The 21,945-nt window shown below is 41.8% G+C and overlaps 1 protein-coding gene across 2 annotated transcripts in view; it reads right to left on the minus strand.

The window, feature by feature from the left end:
- The window catches only part of bard1 (BRCA1 associated RING domain 1), a 258,292-nt gene that overhangs the window by 58,065 nt on the left and 178,282 nt on the right, over positions 1-21,945 (minus strand). For both annotated transcript variants that reach the window (XM_063051578.1, XM_063051577.1), the window contains exon 9: positions 7,256-7,348. In XM_063051578.1, the coding sequence (XP_062907648.1) occupies positions 7,256-7,348 (93 nt within the window). The remainder of the gene's footprint in view (positions 1-7,255; positions 7,349-21,945) is intronic.

Consider the following 21,945-nt stretch of genomic DNA (forward strand, 5'->3'; position numbering starts at 1 on the left):
AACTGTTTGAAGTGATGGACAGGCGATACCCCAGCAGAGGGATAAAAAGGGACAGGTTCGCTAAGGCAGGAGACACACGCCACCCGAGGTAACGAGACCCTGGAAGCGGTGCGCCTCTCACGAGTGGGTGAGAAGTACCAGACAACGACAAGGGTGGAAAGGTACGATCAGCGGGAACCCGGTGTGTGTCCGCCCTTGCCTGGGTGCCGGGTTCACTGCAGAGGATCGACCGCATCTGGAGGAGGGGTCACAGTCGGTGACCTCAGGTGACATCACCAAGGACCCGCCCAAAAAGCTGTTTGTGAGCCATCTCGCTGGTCCGTGAGTGAAGCCGTTCTGAATGATCAGTTGTTCCTATTCTATCTCTCTCTTCCCCCACGTTGTCCATCGCCATGGCAACGATTACTGCGAACTGAACTGGACTGAACTTTGAGTCATTTTGAAATTTGGTCATTTACCCCTAGACAACGATAGAGCTTGATCGATGCTGTTATCTTAATTCTGTGCACATGTGCGTTTATCATCGCTGAACTGTTGCATTTATTATCCTTTCGATTACTGTGTTGCTCGTTTCTTTAATAAAACTTTCTTAGTTCTAGTACTCCAGACTCCAACTGAGTGATCCATTTCTGCTGGTTTGGCAACCCAGTTACGGGGTACGTAACATAAGTGGGGTTCTCGTCCGCGATTTTGAACGCTAAATTTGGGACGGAGTAAATTGATTGGGTTAAAATTCCCGAAAGAAAGAAAAGACAAACAGCAGAAATGGAGGTTGAGGAATTTATAAAGGCGCCGACCTTGGAGGCATTAGAGGATGCCAGGAAATCGGAATTGATAGCTGTGGCCAAACGGGTGAATCTTGCCAAGGTGAAGTCGACAATGAGGAGAGAGGAGATACACAGAGCTATTGTAGAGCACTATGTATCTAAAGGAGTGTTTCCCCAAGGTGAGCTGGGGGAGGTGTCTATTGAAAAACCTGCTGGAGACGCGGTACAGGTACAGCTTGAAAAACTGAGACTCGAGCACGAGTTCCGGGTACGGCAGTTAGAACACGAAGAGAAAGAGAGGGACAGACAGATGGAGAGAGAAGAGAAAGAGAGGGACAGACAGTTGGAGAGAGAGGAGAAACAGAGGGAAAGGGAATTTGAGCTGGAGAAGTTAAAGATAAGGGCCGAGCAGGGGCTCGTGCCGAACCAAGGTGGAGGGTTCCGGGCGACCCAGGAGGTAAGGCTGGTTCCCCCTTTTGACGATACCGACGTGGATCGGTACTTTCTCCACTTCGAAAAGGTGGCTATAAGTCAGGACTGGCCGAGGGATAAGTGGGTTGTTTTACTTCAGAGTGTACTGAAAGGGAAGGCCCAAGAAGCTTACTCCGCTTTATCCGCGGAAGATGCCCAGAAGTATGAGGTGGTGAAGGAGGCCATCCTCAGGATTTATGAGTTGGTCCCGGAGGCATACCGGCAGAGGTTCCGGAATGCGAGGAAGCGGTGGGACCGCACGTATTTGGAGTTTGCTCGTGAGATGCAAACATATTGTGAGCGTTGGTGCGCCTCGAAAGGGGTAGAGGGGGATTATGACAGACTGCTGCAACTGATTCTGATTGAGCAGTTTAAAGGTTGTGTCCCTGAGGGTATGAGACCCTACCTCGATGAGAAAGAGGCAGCCACGTTAGCCGCAACTGCTAAGTTAGCGGATGAGTATGCGTTGACGCATAAAATGAAGTTTGCCCCGAGTAAAGGCTACCAGAAGGGTAGTCAGGACGGAGGGGAGAGTCCGCCGGAAAAGTCAGAAAGTAAGCCGGGGACTAGTGAAAAGGATAAGGTAGACCGGGAGCAGTCTGGTAGGAAGTCTCCTGGGGTCGTCTGTTATAATTGTGGGAAAGTCGGACACTTTGCGTCCAGGTGCTTTGCCCCAAGGAAGGAGACGGGGAAAGGAAAAGCGGAAATTTGGAATGGCTGTATCGAGCTGTTAAGCGAACCGCTAGGGAAGGATAGGTCTGAAAAAGTCCAGGAAGGGCGCGAGAGGTTTATCTCGGCCGGACTGGTGTCAGTGAAGGAGGGGTTAAAACCAGTTCCAGTGCGGATCTGGAGAGACACGGGAGCGTGTCAGTCACTAATACTGAAGAGTGTATTAGAGTTTAGCTCAGAGACCCAGACTGGGGAGGTAGAGGTCAAAGGTGTTGGGGAAGGGACAGAGTCAGTCCCTTTGCACCAGATACACTTACAGAGCAACCTGGTCTCTGGACTAGTCACGATCGGGGTGAGGTCCGAATTACCGATGAAAGACGTGGAAGTCTTGCTCGGTAATGACATCGCCGGAGGAATCGTGTTCCCAGTCGTGAGATTGACGGGTCAGCCTGCCAGCATGGAGGCCCCGCCCGCGATGGTGAATTTGGCTGAAACATTTCTGCCAACCTTGTATGAGACAGGGTGTAGTGAGATAAGAGGTAGTGAGGGAGCTGGGACAGACGTAGCAGTAGCCAGGAAAGAATTTGTGCAGACGCAGGAGCGAGACGAGGGGCTGATGGTTTTTGCCGAGACCGCTCTCTCTGACACAGCCTTGACAAGCTATTGTGCGGATGAGGAAGTGCTAAGGAAGAAAGGGAAATCAAGTACAGCATCCGCAGATGAGGAGTGGGGGGTGGTGCAAAAGAGTTATGGGGATGAGGTTTTTAACATGGCCCACAAGGTACCCCCCGGTGGACATTTTGCGGTGCTGGAGGAAACAGTTGGTGGAATCATGAAAGAGATTTACCGGCTGCCCAGGGGGAAAAATGTTATTGATCATGACCGACGCGAACTGAGACGGTCACCGGCTTTTGATATGCTAACAAACCTAGTCGGTGTTAGCGTGGAAATCAATGAAGCTAGGGGCCCCCTGATAAGAGAAAAGAACCATTTTGAAAAGATTAGGATGGGATCGGTCAGATGGGAGAAGGCTATTGTTTTGGCCAGGTCTACTGATAAGGTCTCTCCCTTAATCCCCGAACAAAGCGAATCTTTAGAAGGAGTAATTAAACGACTCGCACCTATGTGTTTGATTGTCCCGAGGAAATGCAAAGAACTGGGTCGTTGGGTTATGTCTGTTACAATAGGGCAGCCCAGTAAAGAACACTCATATATATTGAGTAATTCAGTGACTAAAGGGCTGATGACCACAGAGGTGTGTATTGGCAATTTAATACGGCTGTCTGAAGCCAGTTTGATAGTGAACCTTGAAAAAAATGAATTCGGCCACACGAGGGTCACTTACCTGGAAATTGTGGTGACACAGGGGCAGCTGGCAGCGATGCAAGCTACACTGCAGGCTATCGCTGACCTCCCAACCCCGACAGACAAGAGGGCCCTCAGAACGCTTTTGGAGATGGTGGGGTACTGCAGGAAGTTTTGCAATAACTCTGCGGTCAATACCCGTTCCCCTCCTACTAAGCCCTTGCGAGAGAAAACTGAGTCGGAATGGGACGACCCTTGTTATTGTGGTCCGGGACAAAACCAAATGAGAGGTTACATTGGTCGCAATTCATCAGTGTTTTTGGCCACTATGAAGTTTGCTGAGTTGGAGCCTGGTCTAAGGGATTATTAATAACACATGTAAAAGGAACAGAAAATGTGATGACTGTCTGTCAAGGTGTTGACAGCTTCAAATTCTCTGTATTAGCCAAATAGCTGATAAAGATGTATATTGTGTATGTATCAGATAATGTAGTCATGTTTGTAATTTTTACCTCCCGGTAAAAATCCTTAAAAGGGGGGAAGTGTTACGAGAATACACATAAAATTAAGATGTTTGCTGGCCTGGGCTAGCATCAGTGGCATCAGCAGTTGGTCTGCCACCTGCCCTCAGGGGAAGGAGAGATAAGGAACAATGGAGCAGCGTCTGGAGATGTGTAATGAAGGAACGGGGGAGAGAGAGCTGTCTGGAGTGGCTCCCCCTTTGAACCTTGAACTGTTTGAAGTGATGGACAGGCGATGCCCCAGCAGGGGGATAAAAAGGGACAGGTTCGCTAAGGCAGGAGACACACGCCACCCGAGGTAACGAGACCCTGGAAGCGGTGCGCCTCTCACGAGTGGGTGAGAAGTACCAGACAACGACAAGGGTGGAAAGGTACGATCAGCGGGAACCCGGTGTGTGTCCGCCCTTGCCTGGGTGCCGGGTTCACTGCAGAGGATCGACCGCATCTGGAGGAGGGGTCACAGTCGGTGACCTCAGGTGACATCACCAAGGACTCGCCCAAAAAGCTGTTTGTGAGCCATCTCGCTGGTCTGTGAGTGAAGCCGTTCTGAATGATCAGTTGTTCCTATTCTATCTCTCTCTTCCCCCACGTTGTCCATCGCCATGGCAACGATTACTGCGAACTGAACTGGACTGAACTTTGAGTCATTTTGAAATTTGGTCATTTACCCCTAGACAACGATAGAGCTTGATCGATGCTGTTATCTTAATTCTGTGCACATGTGCGTTTATCATCGCTGAACTGTTGCATTTATTATCCTTTCGATTACTGTGTTGCTCGTTTCTTTAATAAAACTTTCTTAGTTCTAGTACTCCAGACTCCAACTGAGTGATCCATTTCTGCTGGTTTGGCAACCCAGTTACGGGGTACGTAACACTCTAAACTTAGATTGCACAGGATTTACCCTTCTATCTCGCCAATGTGTGATAGATGCCAAGGGACGGAAGCCACATTGTCAGACACCTTTTGGTTTTGCCCATTACTGACTGGATTTTGGTCCAAAATATTTGGCTGGTACTCAAAGGCCTATAAAAGATCCTTCCCCTTGGAAGTTGGTCTCGCTATATTTGGCTGCTCGCAATCTACTATTTGTTTCCCTGTAGCCATACAACAGTCTCTTATGCTGGGGATGATTGTTGCCAAAAGACTTATCTCGAGGGAATGGAAGTCACCTTCTCCCGCTTCCTTTCAGAGATGGATAGCTGATATGATAGTCATACAGATGGAGAAACTTAGGTTCTTGAGAACCAATTCAATTAAAACATTTTCGGCTATCTGGGATCCATTTCTTGCCTACCTGGACGAGATCGGGGGGCGGATGAGCAATTTCCCCCCAGCTGATTTCTCACAGCCCTCATTTGAGATTTAACGTTTAGTATTTTTGAGCACTTTGTACAATAGGCATCCCTCTAATGTTATATCTTTTATTTTGCTCATTTCTTTTTTATACATGTCTGAGCTGGTATGTTTTTGTTGATCTCATTGTTTTTTTTTGAACATTTTGAAAATAAAGTATTTTAATTTAAAAAAAGTGAATGTAGCAGTGTTAGTAAATTAGGATTAGATTATGCTTCTTCATTTGCATAGTATGCTTTGAATGGCAAGGACATGGGATATAATCAGTAGGCCCGAAATGAACTCAAAAAAGAGCAATGTACCAAAAATTGGAGAATCAATATAGGGTCTGGAAGACTGCAATTATGTCCAGATGGTAGATTGGTAGATGCAGTGTTTTCCACAATCTCCACTAGCTCTAAAAAGATTAAACCACCATATACAGTTATTCCTCTCCCTTTCATCATTCTGAAGGGATTGTTCTCTTTGCAATTATCTGCTCTGCTCTTCCACCTCCCATCTAGCAGTCCTAGTCTAATGGCACTTCCCCTGCATCCACGAGACACACGACAACTACCCATTCAGCTCTTCCCTTCCCAAACCAAGCAGCTTTTCCCAGGTAAAGCGGGAACCTACTTGCACTTCTTCAAATCTAGTGCAGTGATTCAGTGTTCACAATTTGGTCTCCTCCTCATTGCAGCAACGAAGTCAGTTCAAAAGGAGCGGCTTTGAGTGTGCCTGCCACGTTAATTCATCACCCCGTTCCCACTCTGATCCATCTTTGGCCTCCTGCATGGTAACAACAAGGCCTAATGCAGAATGAGGACACAGCCTTGATAATAATCAATACATATTATAGATAAGGAGACATAATCTGATCCTAATTGTTACTACCATTTACTCATTTGGTCTAATCCTATTAGAGATATTCCCTTTGAGCTAATCAATCCTTCCTTTACCTTTCTGCAACTGAAAACTACTATTTTTTCCCTTTCCCCATTCTTAAGTTAAATGGTTAACATTCACTATTTTTTTACTCAGATGCTGTTCAATCCTGAGTTTCTAGCGTTCTTGGCTTTTACTTTATATGTTAAATATCTCAAGTTTTCTTTCATGCATTGTTGCAGTAATTTGACTTTTTTCAAAAAGCAGAATAATATATCATATGAAACAGAAAAACTGAAATAATAATAATAGAAAATACTGGGTATATGCTGTCTAATTCCTATCCTGCAATTGCACATCATAACAAGTGCGATGCATGGAGCTTTACCACTAGCTTCCACAAGTCTCAAAGAGTTCAAGATAGAGTACTTGGCAATGCTGATAACTGCACAAAAAATATGAAAATACGCAGTCAGGAAAAGCCCTTCTACTGTGGTTGCCTGGAAGAATTAATCTTACAACAACTTACAAATAGTCTGCTTTGGGACACATGACCAATATGAGTAAGCCAGAATCATATTTCACACCAACAGCAAGAAAAATTAAAAATGTAAAACATGATAGGTCTCATTACAATACCTGGCACAGGAAATTTAATTTCATTAAAACTACGAAACCCCTTTACACAGCATAAATTCTATAGCACACAGATGGAACAACAGAGTTGAGCCTGGCAAAGCTCATCGTAAAGCTGTTCAGGATATACGAGTAGAAAACACTCCCTACAACAAGGACATCTTCAAGGGACAATACCTCAAGAAGGCAGCATCCATCGTTACGGATCCTCACCATCAGTGACATGCCCTTTTCATGTTACTACCATCAGGGAAGAGGTACAGGAGCCTGAAGACCCAATCTCAATGATTCAAAAACAGCTTCTTCCCCCCCACCCCCGCCATCAAATTTTCAAATGGTTCACAAACACTGCCTCATTATTCCCTTTTTTGCACAATTTATTTTGTAATTTATGGTAATTTTATGTCTTTGCATTATATTGTTGCATCAAATCAGTGATTTCACATCATATAAGAAAGTGATAGCAAAACTCATCATGATTCACAAAATTCCAAGCAGATGAAAACTCACAATTAGTTAACGATTATAAAGTGCAAGTGATTTCCTAAGAATACATTTATAACTTGAACTGCTATCAAGGCAAATACATGGTTCAGCCATTTTGTGTTTAGTCTGGTCTAGTTAATGCACATTAGAGTGGTTGTTTCAATCTAACGGATTACTTACACTGCAAATCCACAAACCAGCAGCCAGAGATAATCCCCATCAAACACTTCATGGTACAGAGAGCATGATCACTGGGAACAATAATGTGCGTCACTGAAAGCAAATAGAAAATCAAAAATTGTGGTTAAAAATACTTTCAAATCATTACCTTTATTTCCCAATGGACTTCAGTTTGCAGGTCAGGGTCTGATAGTTCAGATAATAGGATTTGTCCATTCACAGAAAATAAAGTGGAGCAGCCATGACCACCAAGTTGAATTACATCAAGGACACACAGACCTTAAATTACGTTCCATTACATTACCTAATTAACAAGTGATGAGCAACAAAATTTTCTTTGTTCACATGCCAATATTAGAACTGATAAATTGAAAAACAGGACAGCTCTTCTATTGGCAGTGAAACCTCAAGAAAAACACTAATAATAGAAATACTTAACTAGCAAACAATATACACAGAATAAGCCCTTCATAAGTGACCCATGAGCAATGGACTAGATCAATGCTTGCAAAAACAGCTGCAGAAATCAGATGAAAATTGAAAATAAACAGCAGATATTGGAAACATTATATTTTATCGAAACACAGCGCATAGTAGGCCCTTCTGGCCCTTTGAGCCACGTCGCCCAGCAATCCCCCCCATTTAATTCTAGCTTAATCATGGGTCAATTTTCCAATGACCAATTAACCTACCAACCAGTACGTCTTTGGACCGTGGGAGAAAACCAGAGCACCTGGATGAAACCCACACGGTCACCAGGGAACGTAATGGGAGAAGCTAGAAACACTCAGCAGGACAGGCAGCATCTATATTAAGAGAAAGAGTTAGCGATTCAGCTGAAGCCATCAGAACTCGGAAAGTAAGGGAATAAGCAGAGACAGGACAAACAGAATATTAGTTCTTCCTGCACTCATACAGAGCTTGAAACGTTTCACTGAGTATAAGGCTCCAGATGCTGAATCAGGATCATGATTGTAGGTCTTTTCAAACATCTTTAACTTTTAAAAATTTTCATGCACTGTTTAAATATTTTTGCAACAATTCATCATACAAAACAGACAAACTGAAATAATAACAAAAAGTACTGAAAATACACTGTGGCCATTTTATTAGGTACACCTGTAGAACTGCTCGTTAATGCAAACATCTAATCAGCCAAACATAGAGCATCAACTCAATGATTAAAAACATGCAGATATGGTCAAGAGGTTCAGTTGTTGTTCAGACCACACTTCAGAATGGGAAAGAAATGTGATCCAAGTGACTATGACCATGGAATGATGGTGACAGATGGGGTTGTTTGACTGTCTCAGAAACTGCTGATCCCCTGGTATTTTTACGCACAACAGTCTCTAGAGTTTATATAGAATGGTGTGCAATACAAAACACATCCGGTGAGTGACAGTTCTGTCAGCAAAAATGCCTTGTTAATGAGAGAGGCCAGACCTATTCAAACTAACAAGGCGATAGTAACTCAAATAACCACGCATTACAACAGTGATACGCAGCACAGCATCTCTGAATGCACAACACATCTACAGCAACAGAAGACCACAAAAAGATCGACTAGGCTTATACTCACTGGAATTTAGAAGATTGAGGGGGGATCTTATTGAAACGTTTAAAATTCTAAAGAGATTGGACAGGCTAGATGCAGGAAGATTGTTCCCGATGTTGGGGAGGTCCAGAACAAGGGGTCACAGTTTGATAATAAAGGGGAAGCCTTTTAGGACCGGGATAAGGAAAAACTTCTTCACACAGAGAGTGGTGAATCTGTGGAATTCTCTGCCACAGGAAACAGTTGAGGCCAGTTCATTGGCTATATTTAAGAGGGAGTTAGATAAGGTCCTTGTGGCTAAAGGGACCATTGGGTATGGAAAGAAGGCAGGTACAGGGTTCTGAGTTGGATGATCAGCCATGATCATACTGAATGGCGGTGCAGGCTCGAAGGGCCGAATGGCCTACTCCTGCACCTATTTTCTATGTTTCTATATACACTCAGTGGCCACTTTATTAAGTACAGGAGATTTCTGTTCTGCATTTGGCAGATTGGGGTTGAAAATCATGCTGGAGGTGAACAGCTTCTGTTGGAAGTGTTAAGTATACAACATTAGACAATAAACTCAACTTTGAGGCTGAATATGTGAGTGCTACGACTCTACTGGGGGTTAAGCCTATTTCACCATTATGGCATAAATACTTCTAGTATTACTAGGAGTGTCTAGACTAAGATATCAGAAAAACCTTCGCAGACCAAATATCCGATGCACACATTCCGAGACTGTAACACACATCAAAGTTGCTGGTGAATGCAGCAGGCCAGGCAGCATCTCCAGGAAGAGGTACAGTCGACGTTTCAGGCCGAGACCCTTCGTCAGGACTAACTGAAGGAAGAGTTAGTAAGAGATTTGAAAGTGGGAGGGGGAGGGGGAGATCCAAAATGATAGGAGAAGACAGGAGGGGGAGGGATGGAGCCAAGAGCTGGACAGGTGATTGGCAAAAGGGATACGAGAGGATCATGGGACAGGAGGCCCAGGGAGAAAGACAGGGGGGGGGAACCCAGAGGATGGGCAAGGGGTATAGTCAGAGGGACAGAGGGAGAAAAAGGAGAGTGACAGAAAGAATGTGTGTGTAAAATTAAATAACGGATGGGGTACGAGGGGGAGGTGGGACATTAGCGGAAGTTAGAGAAGTCAATGTTCATGCCATCAGGTTGGAGGCTACCCAGACAGAATATAAGGTATTGTTCCTCCAACCTGAGTGTGGCTTCATCTTGACAGTAGAGGAGGCCGTGGATAGACATGTCAGAATGGGAATGGGATGTGGAATTAAAATGTGTGGCCACTGGGAGATCCTGCTTTCTCTGGCGTACAGAGCGTAGGTGTTCAACGAAGCGGTCTCCCAGTCTGCGTTGGGTCTCGCCAATATATAGAAGGCCACATCGGGAACACCGGACGCAGTATATCACCCCAGCCGACTCACAGGTGAAGTGTCGCCTCACCTGGAAGGACTGTCTGGGGCCCTGAATGGTGGTAAGGTAGGAAGTGTAAGGGCATGTGTAGCACTTGTTCTGCTTACACGGATAAGTGCCAGGAGGGAGACTGTGGCAAGTTTGCTACTCTGAAAGATAATAATGAGGGTTCTTTGCTCTGGTTGAAAAGGGAAATAAGCTTCCAACCCCATTCCCATTATCCATCCTGGGAAGTACACCTTTAGGAATGTGAGGGCACCACTTGAATCAACTGTTACATTCCCCACCAATCCAAATACTTGCATTGTTCAGCAGTGGCTAGAAGAAACAGGCAGAAGACTAGGGGAAAACCATGCAGTTCTAGCCAATATCCAGAGAAAGGTAGGAAAGGAATAAAGTTGTTATATTGTATTAACCGTCATGGTCCTGAGAGTGGCAGAACAAAAAGTCAAGGAAACAAAAAGTAAACATATATGACTGCAGTCTTTAGTGTGATAGTTCTATCCTTGATGGAAATACCAGTGGTCAATTATTCTCTTGTAATACATCAGCCCATAATAATTAACTTCAAGAAGAGCTTCTTTACTGCCCTATAGGTTAGTGAAATATCTAGATTGAATCACCTTGCAGTAAGAAGTCTACAGGGGTATTACAGTCAGACAGTAACTCAAAACTTCCAACAAGCATTAAATCAAAAGATGAAACATAAAATATTCATTTGATTTACCCTAATCCTTTAATTCCAATGTAAAATTTATATGTTATTTTTTTCTCTATTTCAAATATTTGGCCTCTAATATGATTTACATATCACTGTCAGTTTCACCTATTGGAAAGTGGTTAGTTATTGCTAATTTTGGCACATTTAAGTTACAATGAATATTTTAAATTATTTTTAAATAAGATGACAATGGTAGCTTAACAGTGCAGCTTAATGTGACAATTTATTAAGCATATATTCAAATAGTTTCCACCATTAACACACCATTTCCACCTTTGACATACTAACATACAAAATTTCTCATAATTTCTCTTCAATTTCTACGTTAGTATGTCATTTACCATTTGTATAAAACTTACAAAAAATGGAACAATTCTCTCACAACATTGCAGAGTGAACATCAGTCACTTTTGTAATATGAAAGTACTAAAACCAATTTACTCACTGCAAGGTCCTACAAACAGCAATGTGACAAACAACTAGATAACATCATTTAATAGTTGGTAAGTATACATTCACTAGAACACAAAGGAGAACTCTGCTTGTCTTTGATATAGTGTCATTGAGATTTACTATGTCCAATTGTGAGAACAGCTGGGACATCAGTGAAGCACAATATGCTAAAGGGGACAATAAACATTTACGATGATGGATGGCTTCACTTAGGAGCCTCTGCTTGAAAGTTGTCTATCTTTCTGTATACATGCATTGAATGCTTCACTTGCTGAGGAGTTGTGAATGGAATGCATCATAGCACTGACTTCTAAGCATATGATAGTCATTTATGATATTTTGGATCAGGGTACTGCTCCAAGGAACTCCTGAGTAATATCCTGCAGCTTGGGGTGATTGAGCTGCAATAATCAAAGACTTTTTCCTTTGTACAAGGTATGGCTTCAGCCATTGTAATGTTTTCAGCTTGATACTCAAGTTTTACCGGGACTCTTTTTGCTCCTTGCAGTCAAATGCTGCTCGGACATCAAGGCAGTCAGTTTTGCCCGCAGGAAGACTAGATAAGGCTGTGTTTGCTTTCCTTGAGGCACTGGGTTTGTTTTCTTAAGGGGGAGGTTGACAGTGGTACAAAAAATTATGAGGAATATTGATAGGGTAGATAGTAATAAACTTCTTTTTACCCCTCTAGCAGTCATAACTTTAGTGTTAATGCCAAGAGGTTTAAAGGGGGATTTGAGGAAGAATGTTTTTCACCCAGAGAGTGTTGGACTTTAGAACACACTGCATGATTGGGTGGCGCAAACAGGTATTATTGCAACATTTACTTATCTACACAAGTACTTGAACCACCAATAGACAAAAGGCTACAGTCGAAGTGCTGGTAAATGGGATTATTATGCATAGTTACTTGATGAACAACCTAGATACGGTGGGTCAAATGTAATGTTTTTGTGTTACATAATCCTAAAACACAGGATTTAGATTTGTACCATCCATTTATCACTCCTGACTGACAATGGTTATAAATGTTTCAAGCCTTGTATTTGGTGCTCAGATGTTGAGCTCTGCCATGGCTGAGAATGGTATATTCTTGGTTTAACTGTACAAGATGTGACAGAACAGTACTGTTTTTATTATGCACCTAGCTGTGGAATCATTTACTTAGCTCTATCAAATGCATGTTGATTTTGCTACTCAGGAGTGTTAGTTGGGGGTCTCATTTGTAGGTGTTCCTGGCACATCCATTTGCATTCAGTACTGAATCAAGCTTGATTGCCTAATACAAAACACAAGCACACAGCAGGGGCTACCTTATAACTCTTAACAGCGCTGTCCGATCTTTGTTTCCTAAACCTTAAGTATGCTTTCTTCTTACTCTTGACTAATGTTCCATGTCACTTGTCAAGTATGGTTCCTTCACCCTGCTATCCTGTCACTGCCTCAATGGGACAAACCTATCCAAAACCCCATGCATCTGCTCCCTAAACAACCTTTACAATCCCATTGTACAGTTCCCTGAGAAGAATATAGCCTCTCCCTGAGTCTCTGGACACACCTAAAATACTCTTCCCCGTCTAAACCTTTTGCACTAAAGAGGTGCTAATCAATATGAGGGAATTTGAAGTCACCCATGATAACAATCCTTTTATTTTTGCATCTCTCCAAAATCTGCCAAACTGCTCCTCAGCGTCCCACTTATGACTAGAGGCCTTTAGAGCACTGCCAATAGTGATTGCTCCCCTCTGGTTTCTGACTTCCAGCTACATTGACTCAGCAGATGATACATCCATGACAAACATTGTGTGCAGTTTTGGTCACCCTACCTACAGGAAAGATGTCAATAAGGTTGAAAGAGTACAGAGAAAATCTACAAGGATGCTGGCAGGACTGAAGGACTTGTGTATAAGGAAAGATTGAATGGGTTAGGACTTTATTCCTTGGAATGTGGAAGATTAAAGGGGAGATTTGGTTTAGGTATACAACATTAAGAGGAGTATAGATAGGGTAATGCCAGCAGGCTTTTCCCACTGAGATAGGGTGAGACAACAACTAGATAGGTTAAGGGTGAAAGATGAAATGGTTAAGGGATATATGAGGGAAAACTTCTTCACTGCAAGGATAATGAGAGTGTGGATGAGCTGCCAGCGAAAGTGGTGGATGCAATTGAATTTCAACTTCAAATAAGTTTGGATAGGTACATGGATGGGAAAGGGATAGAGAGCTATGGTTAGGGTGCAGGTCAATGGGACTAGGCAGTTTAAGTGGTTTGGCATAGACTAGATGGGCTGAAGGGCCTGTTTCTGTGCTGTACTTTTCTATGGCTCTAAACCTCCCTTTCTGCAACTGTGATACTATCTCTGATTAGCAACGCCACTCCCCCACCTCTTTTACCTCATTTTAAAACATACAAACCCTGGAATATCTAGCAGCCACTCCGGCCCTTGTGACAGTGAAATCTCTGTAAAAGCCATAATGTTGCAGTTCCATGTACTGATCCATGCTCTAAGTTCACCACCCTTGTTTCTGTTACTTCTTGCGTTCATCTAAACACATTTCAACCCATCCAACTGACTGCAATTATCCTCTACCTACTACCAATCCTTCCTCAGCCCAGTCACACATTGCATCTACCTTTACACTAACTACTTTATCCTGCGACATACCATACTGGTTCCCAGCCCCCTGCCAACCGAGCTTAAACACTCCCCAACAGCTCTGCAAGCACATTGGTCCTTCTCGAGTTTGTACAGGTCATACCTTCCCCAGAAGAGATCTCCAAGATCCACAAATATGAAACCCTACCCCCTGCACCAATTCTTCAGCCACACATTCCATTCATCTGCCATATCATACTATTTTTACCCTCAATGGCATGTGGCACAGCAACAATTCAGAGATTATTGCCCTGAAGATCCTACTTTTCAGTTTCCTTGCTAGCCCCTATATTTTCTCTGCAGGACCTCATCCCTTTTCCTACCTATGTCATTAGTACCAATATATACCACAACTTCTGGCTGTTCATCCTGTCATAAAAATGCTGTGGACTTGATCTGAGCCATCTCCAACTCTAGCACCTGGGAGGCAATACCTCATCCAGGGATCTCTTTCACATTAGCAGAACCTCCTGTCCATTCCCCCAACTACTGAATCCCTTATCACCACATCTTCTTCTCCCTTCCCTTGCAGGATTTTGAGGGGCTGAAAAGAAATAAAAGTTAGGAAGATCGTGACATGGCAAGGAAGGTGATGAGCTGAAAATGAAGGACAATGGTAACATGTGAGTAATTAAATTAACAAAAGACAAAGGCCCTGATCACCTCAGCAACTGATTAAATTTGAGGCTTGCCAACTCATCCATCACAGGATAAAACTGGAAGCAGCTGAAGCTGCTGAGGATGGCAAAAACAGTAAAGAAGGTGATGCATCATAAAATGCATTTCACAAATGTACAATCAATCATAGAGTTAAATAGGCGGGAGATTTGACTCTACAGAAGGCATGATTTCATTAGTGCAGTGATACTGTAAAGTTTGTAACTTAAAGCTTGACCCTATCTTTCTTATTACTGCTGCAACACTAAAATGAAGGCAGGTAAAGTAACATGGATGCAGTCTATCCCTCATTTCACCCAATGAATTTTACTTCATTTAATGCAGGTTTCCTTATGATACCTGGCACAACATCCCCTTTCTCTGCAATAAATACTGAGGCAAAGTAATTAATCAACATCAGCACTTCCTCCTTGTTCTTTTGCAATTTTTAGTATAGATTTTAACTGTATGAAAACTCTGCTGAATTTCAATTTAAGTGAAAATTATGACTGCCTCTTTAAGTCTCATAAACATAACTTATTTTTATTTAAACCTTGTTTTATGTTTTAAGACAAAATGTAATCTTAGAGGTTCAACCTCCCATCTCAAAAATCACCGTATTTAACATTTTCAGTGTTTACCCTCAATAATGATTCTTAGTACAGCTCCTTCAAATACCCGTTGCACACTAGTACATAATCCTCGGCTATTTTGAATAATTGTTAACAATCTATCATTTTCACTTCATTCTGAACCAGCTGAAAAATTCAACATTTAATATTTTACTTTCCAATCCTAGGAATAGAAGAAATGTCATTAGAAGTGTGACAATAATGTGTATAGAATTCAGCTTCTGAAATTTGATTCATAGATTTCAATGGAATGACTTTCATATGGGAAATTCAGTGCTCATATATTAGAGGATGAAATCCTACCTCTTAATTTCCCATCTGTGTTTTACAAAATAGTAAAGTGATTCAGCAGAGTCAATGTTGCTTTATGAAAGGTAAATACTATTTTGAAAATCTAATTTTTTTGTCGATATACATAGCAGGATAGATTAGGAAGTAAATACATAATATATATCTGGATCTCCAAAAGATGCATAATTATTTCTCAAAAATGTATTTCAATAAGTAAGGAGCTGGGGTGCAATACAGGCATGAGGCAAAAAAAAAACAACCTGTAGATGCCAGAAATCCGAAATTCTGAGATTCCACAGGATTTTCAGAGAGCCAAAAAGTATTGGCATTGTAGGTTGATAACCTTTCATAATAACGAGGAAAAACTAATTAGTTGAGGAGCAGGGAAAGGATGGGTCGGGAAAGGTGTGGAGAGGTCACAGTGAACACCTGTGATAGGATGAAAGGCAGGGGAGACTGCAATAAAACAAAAGATGCTGGTGCCATTTAGAAATGCTGAAGGCTTGCTAATTGCAGTTGTTCCATCTGGAGCAGTTGAAAACATAAGGAGATCAATGAGGACAGAGGAGAGGAAATTACGTAACAATGCTATAAATGCAAGATACAGAAAACTGCCGCTGCTGCAGATCTGTAAGGCATTTTCAGCATGTTTTTGATATATTTCTAATGTGCATCTCACAGTTCCACTAATTATCACCTCTCTCCTACTGACTGGTTTGCAGTGAATTTCCAGCGTTTTTGTTTATTTCAGAATTGACGTTTCCTATCACATTGTTTGAGCACGTCCTTTTCTTCCTCCCTTCTGCTTTCATCCACTTCATTCTATTTACATCTTCTCCTGACAGATCAGTTGTAATTAACAAGCCTTTACAAACTTTTCTCAGCCAGAACTACTGCAATTTGTTATTCAGACTCACTTGGTGACCACTGTTAGAGTGACTTTCGGGTTCAGGTTATTTACATATAGCAAATGGCTTTGGCTACCAGTCTTCTGTTCCTTGAAAATGTATTGTGGATTTAATTTGGAACAATGCATTCCTAAAAGCTGTGAATCCCAGTCCGGACAATACTGGTGTCTGTGGGATGGATGTGAATCAGAAGGTGTGAAGTTTGCATGTAGTTTCAAAGAAAGTATTATCTATACTTTGTAAATATGGAATTATCCTTTACGCACATAAAATACCAAATAAATGTATTGTGGATTCAGTTTGGAACAATGGTTTGGATCCCAGTCCAGACACTGCTGGTGTCTGTGGGATGGATGTGAATCAGAAGGTGTGAAGTTTGTATGTAGCTTTAAAAGAAAACATTGTCTATACTTTGTAAATATGGAATTGTTCTTTGTGTTTAGCAAGTAAATATCGAGCTCCACATTGGTCCAGCAGACCTTTCCACGGAAAGTGTCTCCATTTCCTCTTTCTGCCCTTCCCCCTCCCGTACAAGTTAAAATATCAATTTCTAACTCTTCCTAGTTAAACTGAAAGGTCATTGCCTTGAAACGTTAGCAATCTCTCTCTCTTTCCACACGAGCTGCCTGACCTGGTGAGTATTTCTATGATAGTTTATAAATGATAGATTAATTAAAGGATAGAAATCAGTTGTGGAACAAATTACTGATTTCAATTTAGAGCAATGGGATGCCACATGAGTCGGTATGAAGTCTTCAGTTTTTTATAGTCTACAGCAATGGATTAGCTGAGCAAAGATCTCAAAGGTAGGTGGGAAAGTGAGTTGAGAAGAATGCAAAGAGTGTGCAGATAGTTAACCAGAGGACAGGAAGGTAGGAGACACAATAAATTGGTAAAAATGTGAGGCTATTTACTTGTTAGGTAGAACAATGAACAAAATCTTTTAAATAGAGAGACTCTAATAAATTCAAGTATAAAGAGTGATCTTCATTTACAATTTCATGAGACAACAGCAGTAGTAGGTACAGTACATCAATTACAAAACCAAGATATCAGTTTTTAAAGTAAGGTATGTTCCAGTTCATACCGATTCCATGCCAGTGTCACTGACATTGGGAAAATGTGACATCACAACATCGGATGTGCTGTGGGAGGCCTCTGTACTTGGTTGATCACTCTCTTTCTTTCTACAATGGTGGGGAAGGGTTTGCTGCTGCCTCTCAAGTTGGAGAAACTCAGAATAAAAGCAATGTGGCAGACACTAACATCATTACAGTGAGTTGTTTGGTTTGTTGATCTCTCCTCTCGCTGTAAAAAGGGTGACACCTCTCTGTCCCTTGTTAGTGAGAGAGAGCCTGTGGCATGTTGAATTGCTGGGTGAACAATAGTTTTTGTTACACTGCAGATCATGCTCCCTCTTTGGGGGCTTTGTATTGTTTGCTTGGTGGGTGGGTGCTGAAACGTGGGGGATGGTTGATGCTTTGCTGCTGCCACTTGTGCGTGGGAGAAGGGAGAGAGGGCTTTGGGTTCCAACGTTTTTCTGTCATTCATTCTTTGGGGTTCTGTTCTGTTTTCACGGATGTCTGCGAAGGGTAAGAATTTCGGGTTGCATACTGTATACATTCTCTGATATTACATGGAACCATTGATCTATTAAAATATGTATATGCTCAGTCTGCTGACACTCTCCCTGTTATCTCCCCAGCTTAGTATTGCCAGAATTTTCTGTTTTTATTTCAATTTTCAGCACCTGCAGTACTTTGCATTTGGAAGGATATGCATGACTTGGAAGTGACGTAATGTACATCATGTAGATTCACCAAGTGGACTTGTGTTGTGAAATGTGTGTTCTTTAAAAAGGAATTGAATTGAGAAGACAACAGGTTCTCTCACTGAAACTGAGATGGACAGATGGATAGATGCTGAAAAGCTGTTTGTCTGGTTGAAATATCTGGAAGCAAAGCTCTTGTCAACAGGACTGAGACAAAGAAATAGTTCTTGAAACTTTGAAATTCTCTTGTCTGCTCAGCAGGTACATTGAAGGACATGAGCAATGGACATTTGGGGATGAAGGAAGTCATCCCCAAGGTGCCAGTCGTTAATGACTTGTGCATAGGGAGCACGTGTGAGGATTACAGAAATGTACTGGAGAGAAATTGACCTATTCAACCCACCTTGTCCACACCAGATGCAATACCTATTTACTCTAATCCCATTTACCTGTGTTGTGCCCGTATCCTTCTTTTCCAAGTACCTGCCAAATGTCTTTTAAACATTATATTTGTGTCTGCATCCTTAGATATCTTATCCCAAATAACAATCACCATCTGAACTCCTCAGACCTCTTATAAATTTCTCCTCTCTCACCTTAAACCTGCACCATCAAGTTCAAGGCTCACAGCCCTTAGAAAAAGACCATCTAGCCGATCAATGCTCCTCATAATTTTATAATCCTCTATAATCTCTCAGCCTTCTCTGTTCCATTGAGAATAAACCTGGTCTACGTAATCTCTCCTTATACGACAGCCCATAATTCCAGACAATATCCCAATGATTCTCTTCGGCACTCTCTTTACCGTTACCATATCCTTCATGGAGGCAGCGCAGAGGAGGTTCACCAGGTTGATTCTAGAGATGAAGGGGTTAAACTATGAGGAGCAATTGAGTCACCTGGGACTATACTCTCTGGAATTCAGAAGAATGAGAGGGGATCTTATAGAAACATACAAAATTTTGGAAGGAATAGATAAGATAGAAGTAGAAAAGTTGTTTCCATTGGTAGGTGAGACTAGAACTAGGGGACATCGCCTCAAGATTCAGGGGAGAAGATTTAGGATGGAGATCAGGAGAAACCGTTTTTCCCAGCGAGTGGTGAATCTGTGGAATTCTCTGCCCAGGGAAGCAGTTGAGGCTTCTTCACTAAATATCTTCAAGATACGGTTAGATATATTTTTACATAGTAGGGGAATTAAGGGTTATGGGGAAAAGGTAGGTAGATGGATCTGAGTTTATGGACAGATCAACAATGATCTTATTGAATGGCGAGGCAGGCTCAATAGGTCGGGTGGCCTACTCCCGCTCCTATTTCTTATGTTCTTATGTAATAAGGTGACTAGAACTGTACACATACTCCAGGTACAGTGAAACCAAGGTTTTGTACAGCTGTGTTGAAGGAGAGCAGACAGGGTTTGAGTTAGTACTGGGCTGGTATCTGTTCAGGAAGAGCCCTTTAAACCACACCCAGTTTCAGTCAACTGTGCTATTGCAAGTATTGCATGGGGAATTTCATCATTTTGTGCCTACCTAATGGAGAACATCACTGTCCTACCAGGTGAGCCTAGTTACATTTTGGTGTGATATGAATGGCCCGAAAGCCACCCCAGGAAACTGTACTAAATAAAAGAACATATTGCAATCAAATGCCTAGACTGCAGTATTACAACCTCTGCTGAGCTTCATACAGTTGCAAGAAAAATTTTGTGAACCGTTTGCGATTACCTGGTTTTCTGCATTAATTACTCATAAAATGTGTATGATCTTCATCTAAGTCACAATAATAGACACAGAACAATAAGCTAATAACACACAAACAATTGTACACCTTCTCAGCATTACTGAGTACACCATTTAAACAATCACAGCCTAGGTTCAAAAAAAAAATGGTAACCTCTGGGTAATGCCTTCTACACGTCAAGTGATCCAATCAATGAACTGAGATTGGAGGTGTGGGTTGTAAAGGTGCCCTACCCTTTAAAAAAGACACACAAAGTCAGTTTACTGACAGAGCCTGCGCTTCTCAACGAAGATATTTATGTGTACCATGCCTTGATCAAAACAACTTTCAGAGGACCTTAGAAGAATTGCAAAGACGCACAAAGCTGGAAAAGGCTACAAAAGCATGAGTGTTCATCAGTCCACAGTAAGAGAAATTGTTTACAAATGGAGGAAATTCAATACTGCTGCTAGTCTCCCTACGAATGGACATCCTGCAGAGATCACATCAAGAGCACAATGTGCAATGCTGAAGAGGATGAAAAAGAACCCAAGGGTAACAGCAAAAGACCTGCAGAAATCTCTAGAACTTGCTATTGTCTCTGTTCATGTGTCCACTATAAGAAAAGCACCAAACAAGATGGTGTTCATGGAAGGACACCATAAAGGAAACCACTGCTCTCTAAAAAAAAATTTGTGACACATCTCAAGTTCTCAAAGACCACCGAGATATTCCACAACCCTTTTGGGACAATATTCTGATTCTGGGACAGATGAGACAAAAGTTGAACTTTCTGACAGAAATGCACACTGTTATGTTTGGAGGGTAAAGGGCACTGCACCCCAACACCAAAACTTCATAATAACTGTGAAGAATGCTGGAAGGAGTATCATGTTTGGGCTGCTATGCTGCCTCAGGGCCTGGACAGCTTGCAATCGTTGAGGGAAAAATGAAATGAAAATTGTATTGAGACATTTTACAGAAGAATGCCAAGGTAGTAGCCCATCACCTGAAGCTTAATAGAAGTTGGATGATGCAACAGGACAATGATCCGAAACACAAGAGTAAATCAACAGCAGAGTGGTTTAAAAAGAAGAAAATTCGTGTTTTGAAATGGTCAAGTCAGAGTCCAGCTCTTAACTCAAGTAAGATGCTGTGGCATGACCTGAGGAGGGCTGTTCATGCAAGGTATCCCAGAAATATTAATGAACTGAAACAGTTTTTCATGGTCTAAAATTCCTCCAAGCCAATGTGCAAAAATTGATCAAGTTATCGGAAACGTTTGGTTGAAGTTATTGCTGTGCAAGGGGGTCACATCAGTTACTGAAAGCAAAGTTTCATATACTTTTCCCAACAAATATGTGTAATATTGGATCAGTTTTCTCAATAAATAAATGAACAAGTGAAATGTTTTTTGTGTTATTTATTTAATTAGGTTCTCTTTATCCAGCTTTAGGACTTGCATGAAGATCTGATCACATTCCGATCATATTTATGCAGAAATAGAGAAAATTCTAAAGCGTTCACAAACTTTCTAGCACCACTGTATGTTTGAAACTCTAATGCCATATCCAAGTTTGAAACTTCTTTGTATTAAAGATTTCCCTACTAGCACAGACACTTCGTGATTTTAATATCAGCCTCATTATCTTCTGCCTATTTTTTCACCTGTATAATCTGTTCACTTTCATTCGACTCATTAGAAGGATGCCGCTAAGCTAAAAAGTAAGTCATCAGATGAAAGTTTAACGGTCAAAATATTTCCAAGAATTAATTAGCATTTGATTAGTGCTCTTCTTGCCTATTGCACAGGAAAAGAAAAAATAAAAAGTGTGGTCATGATGACTCCTGAAGCCTGTGTTGCCTATTGTAAGATAATAATTGATCTGATCTACTTCTGGCCTCAGTTC

Source organism: Mobula hypostoma, chromosome 6 (assembly GCF_963921235.1).
Source record: "Mobula hypostoma chromosome 6, sMobHyp1.1, whole genome shotgun sequence".
NCBI classification, from domain to species: domain Eukaryota; kingdom Metazoa; phylum Chordata; class Chondrichthyes; order Myliobatiformes; family Myliobatidae; genus Mobula; species Mobula hypostoma.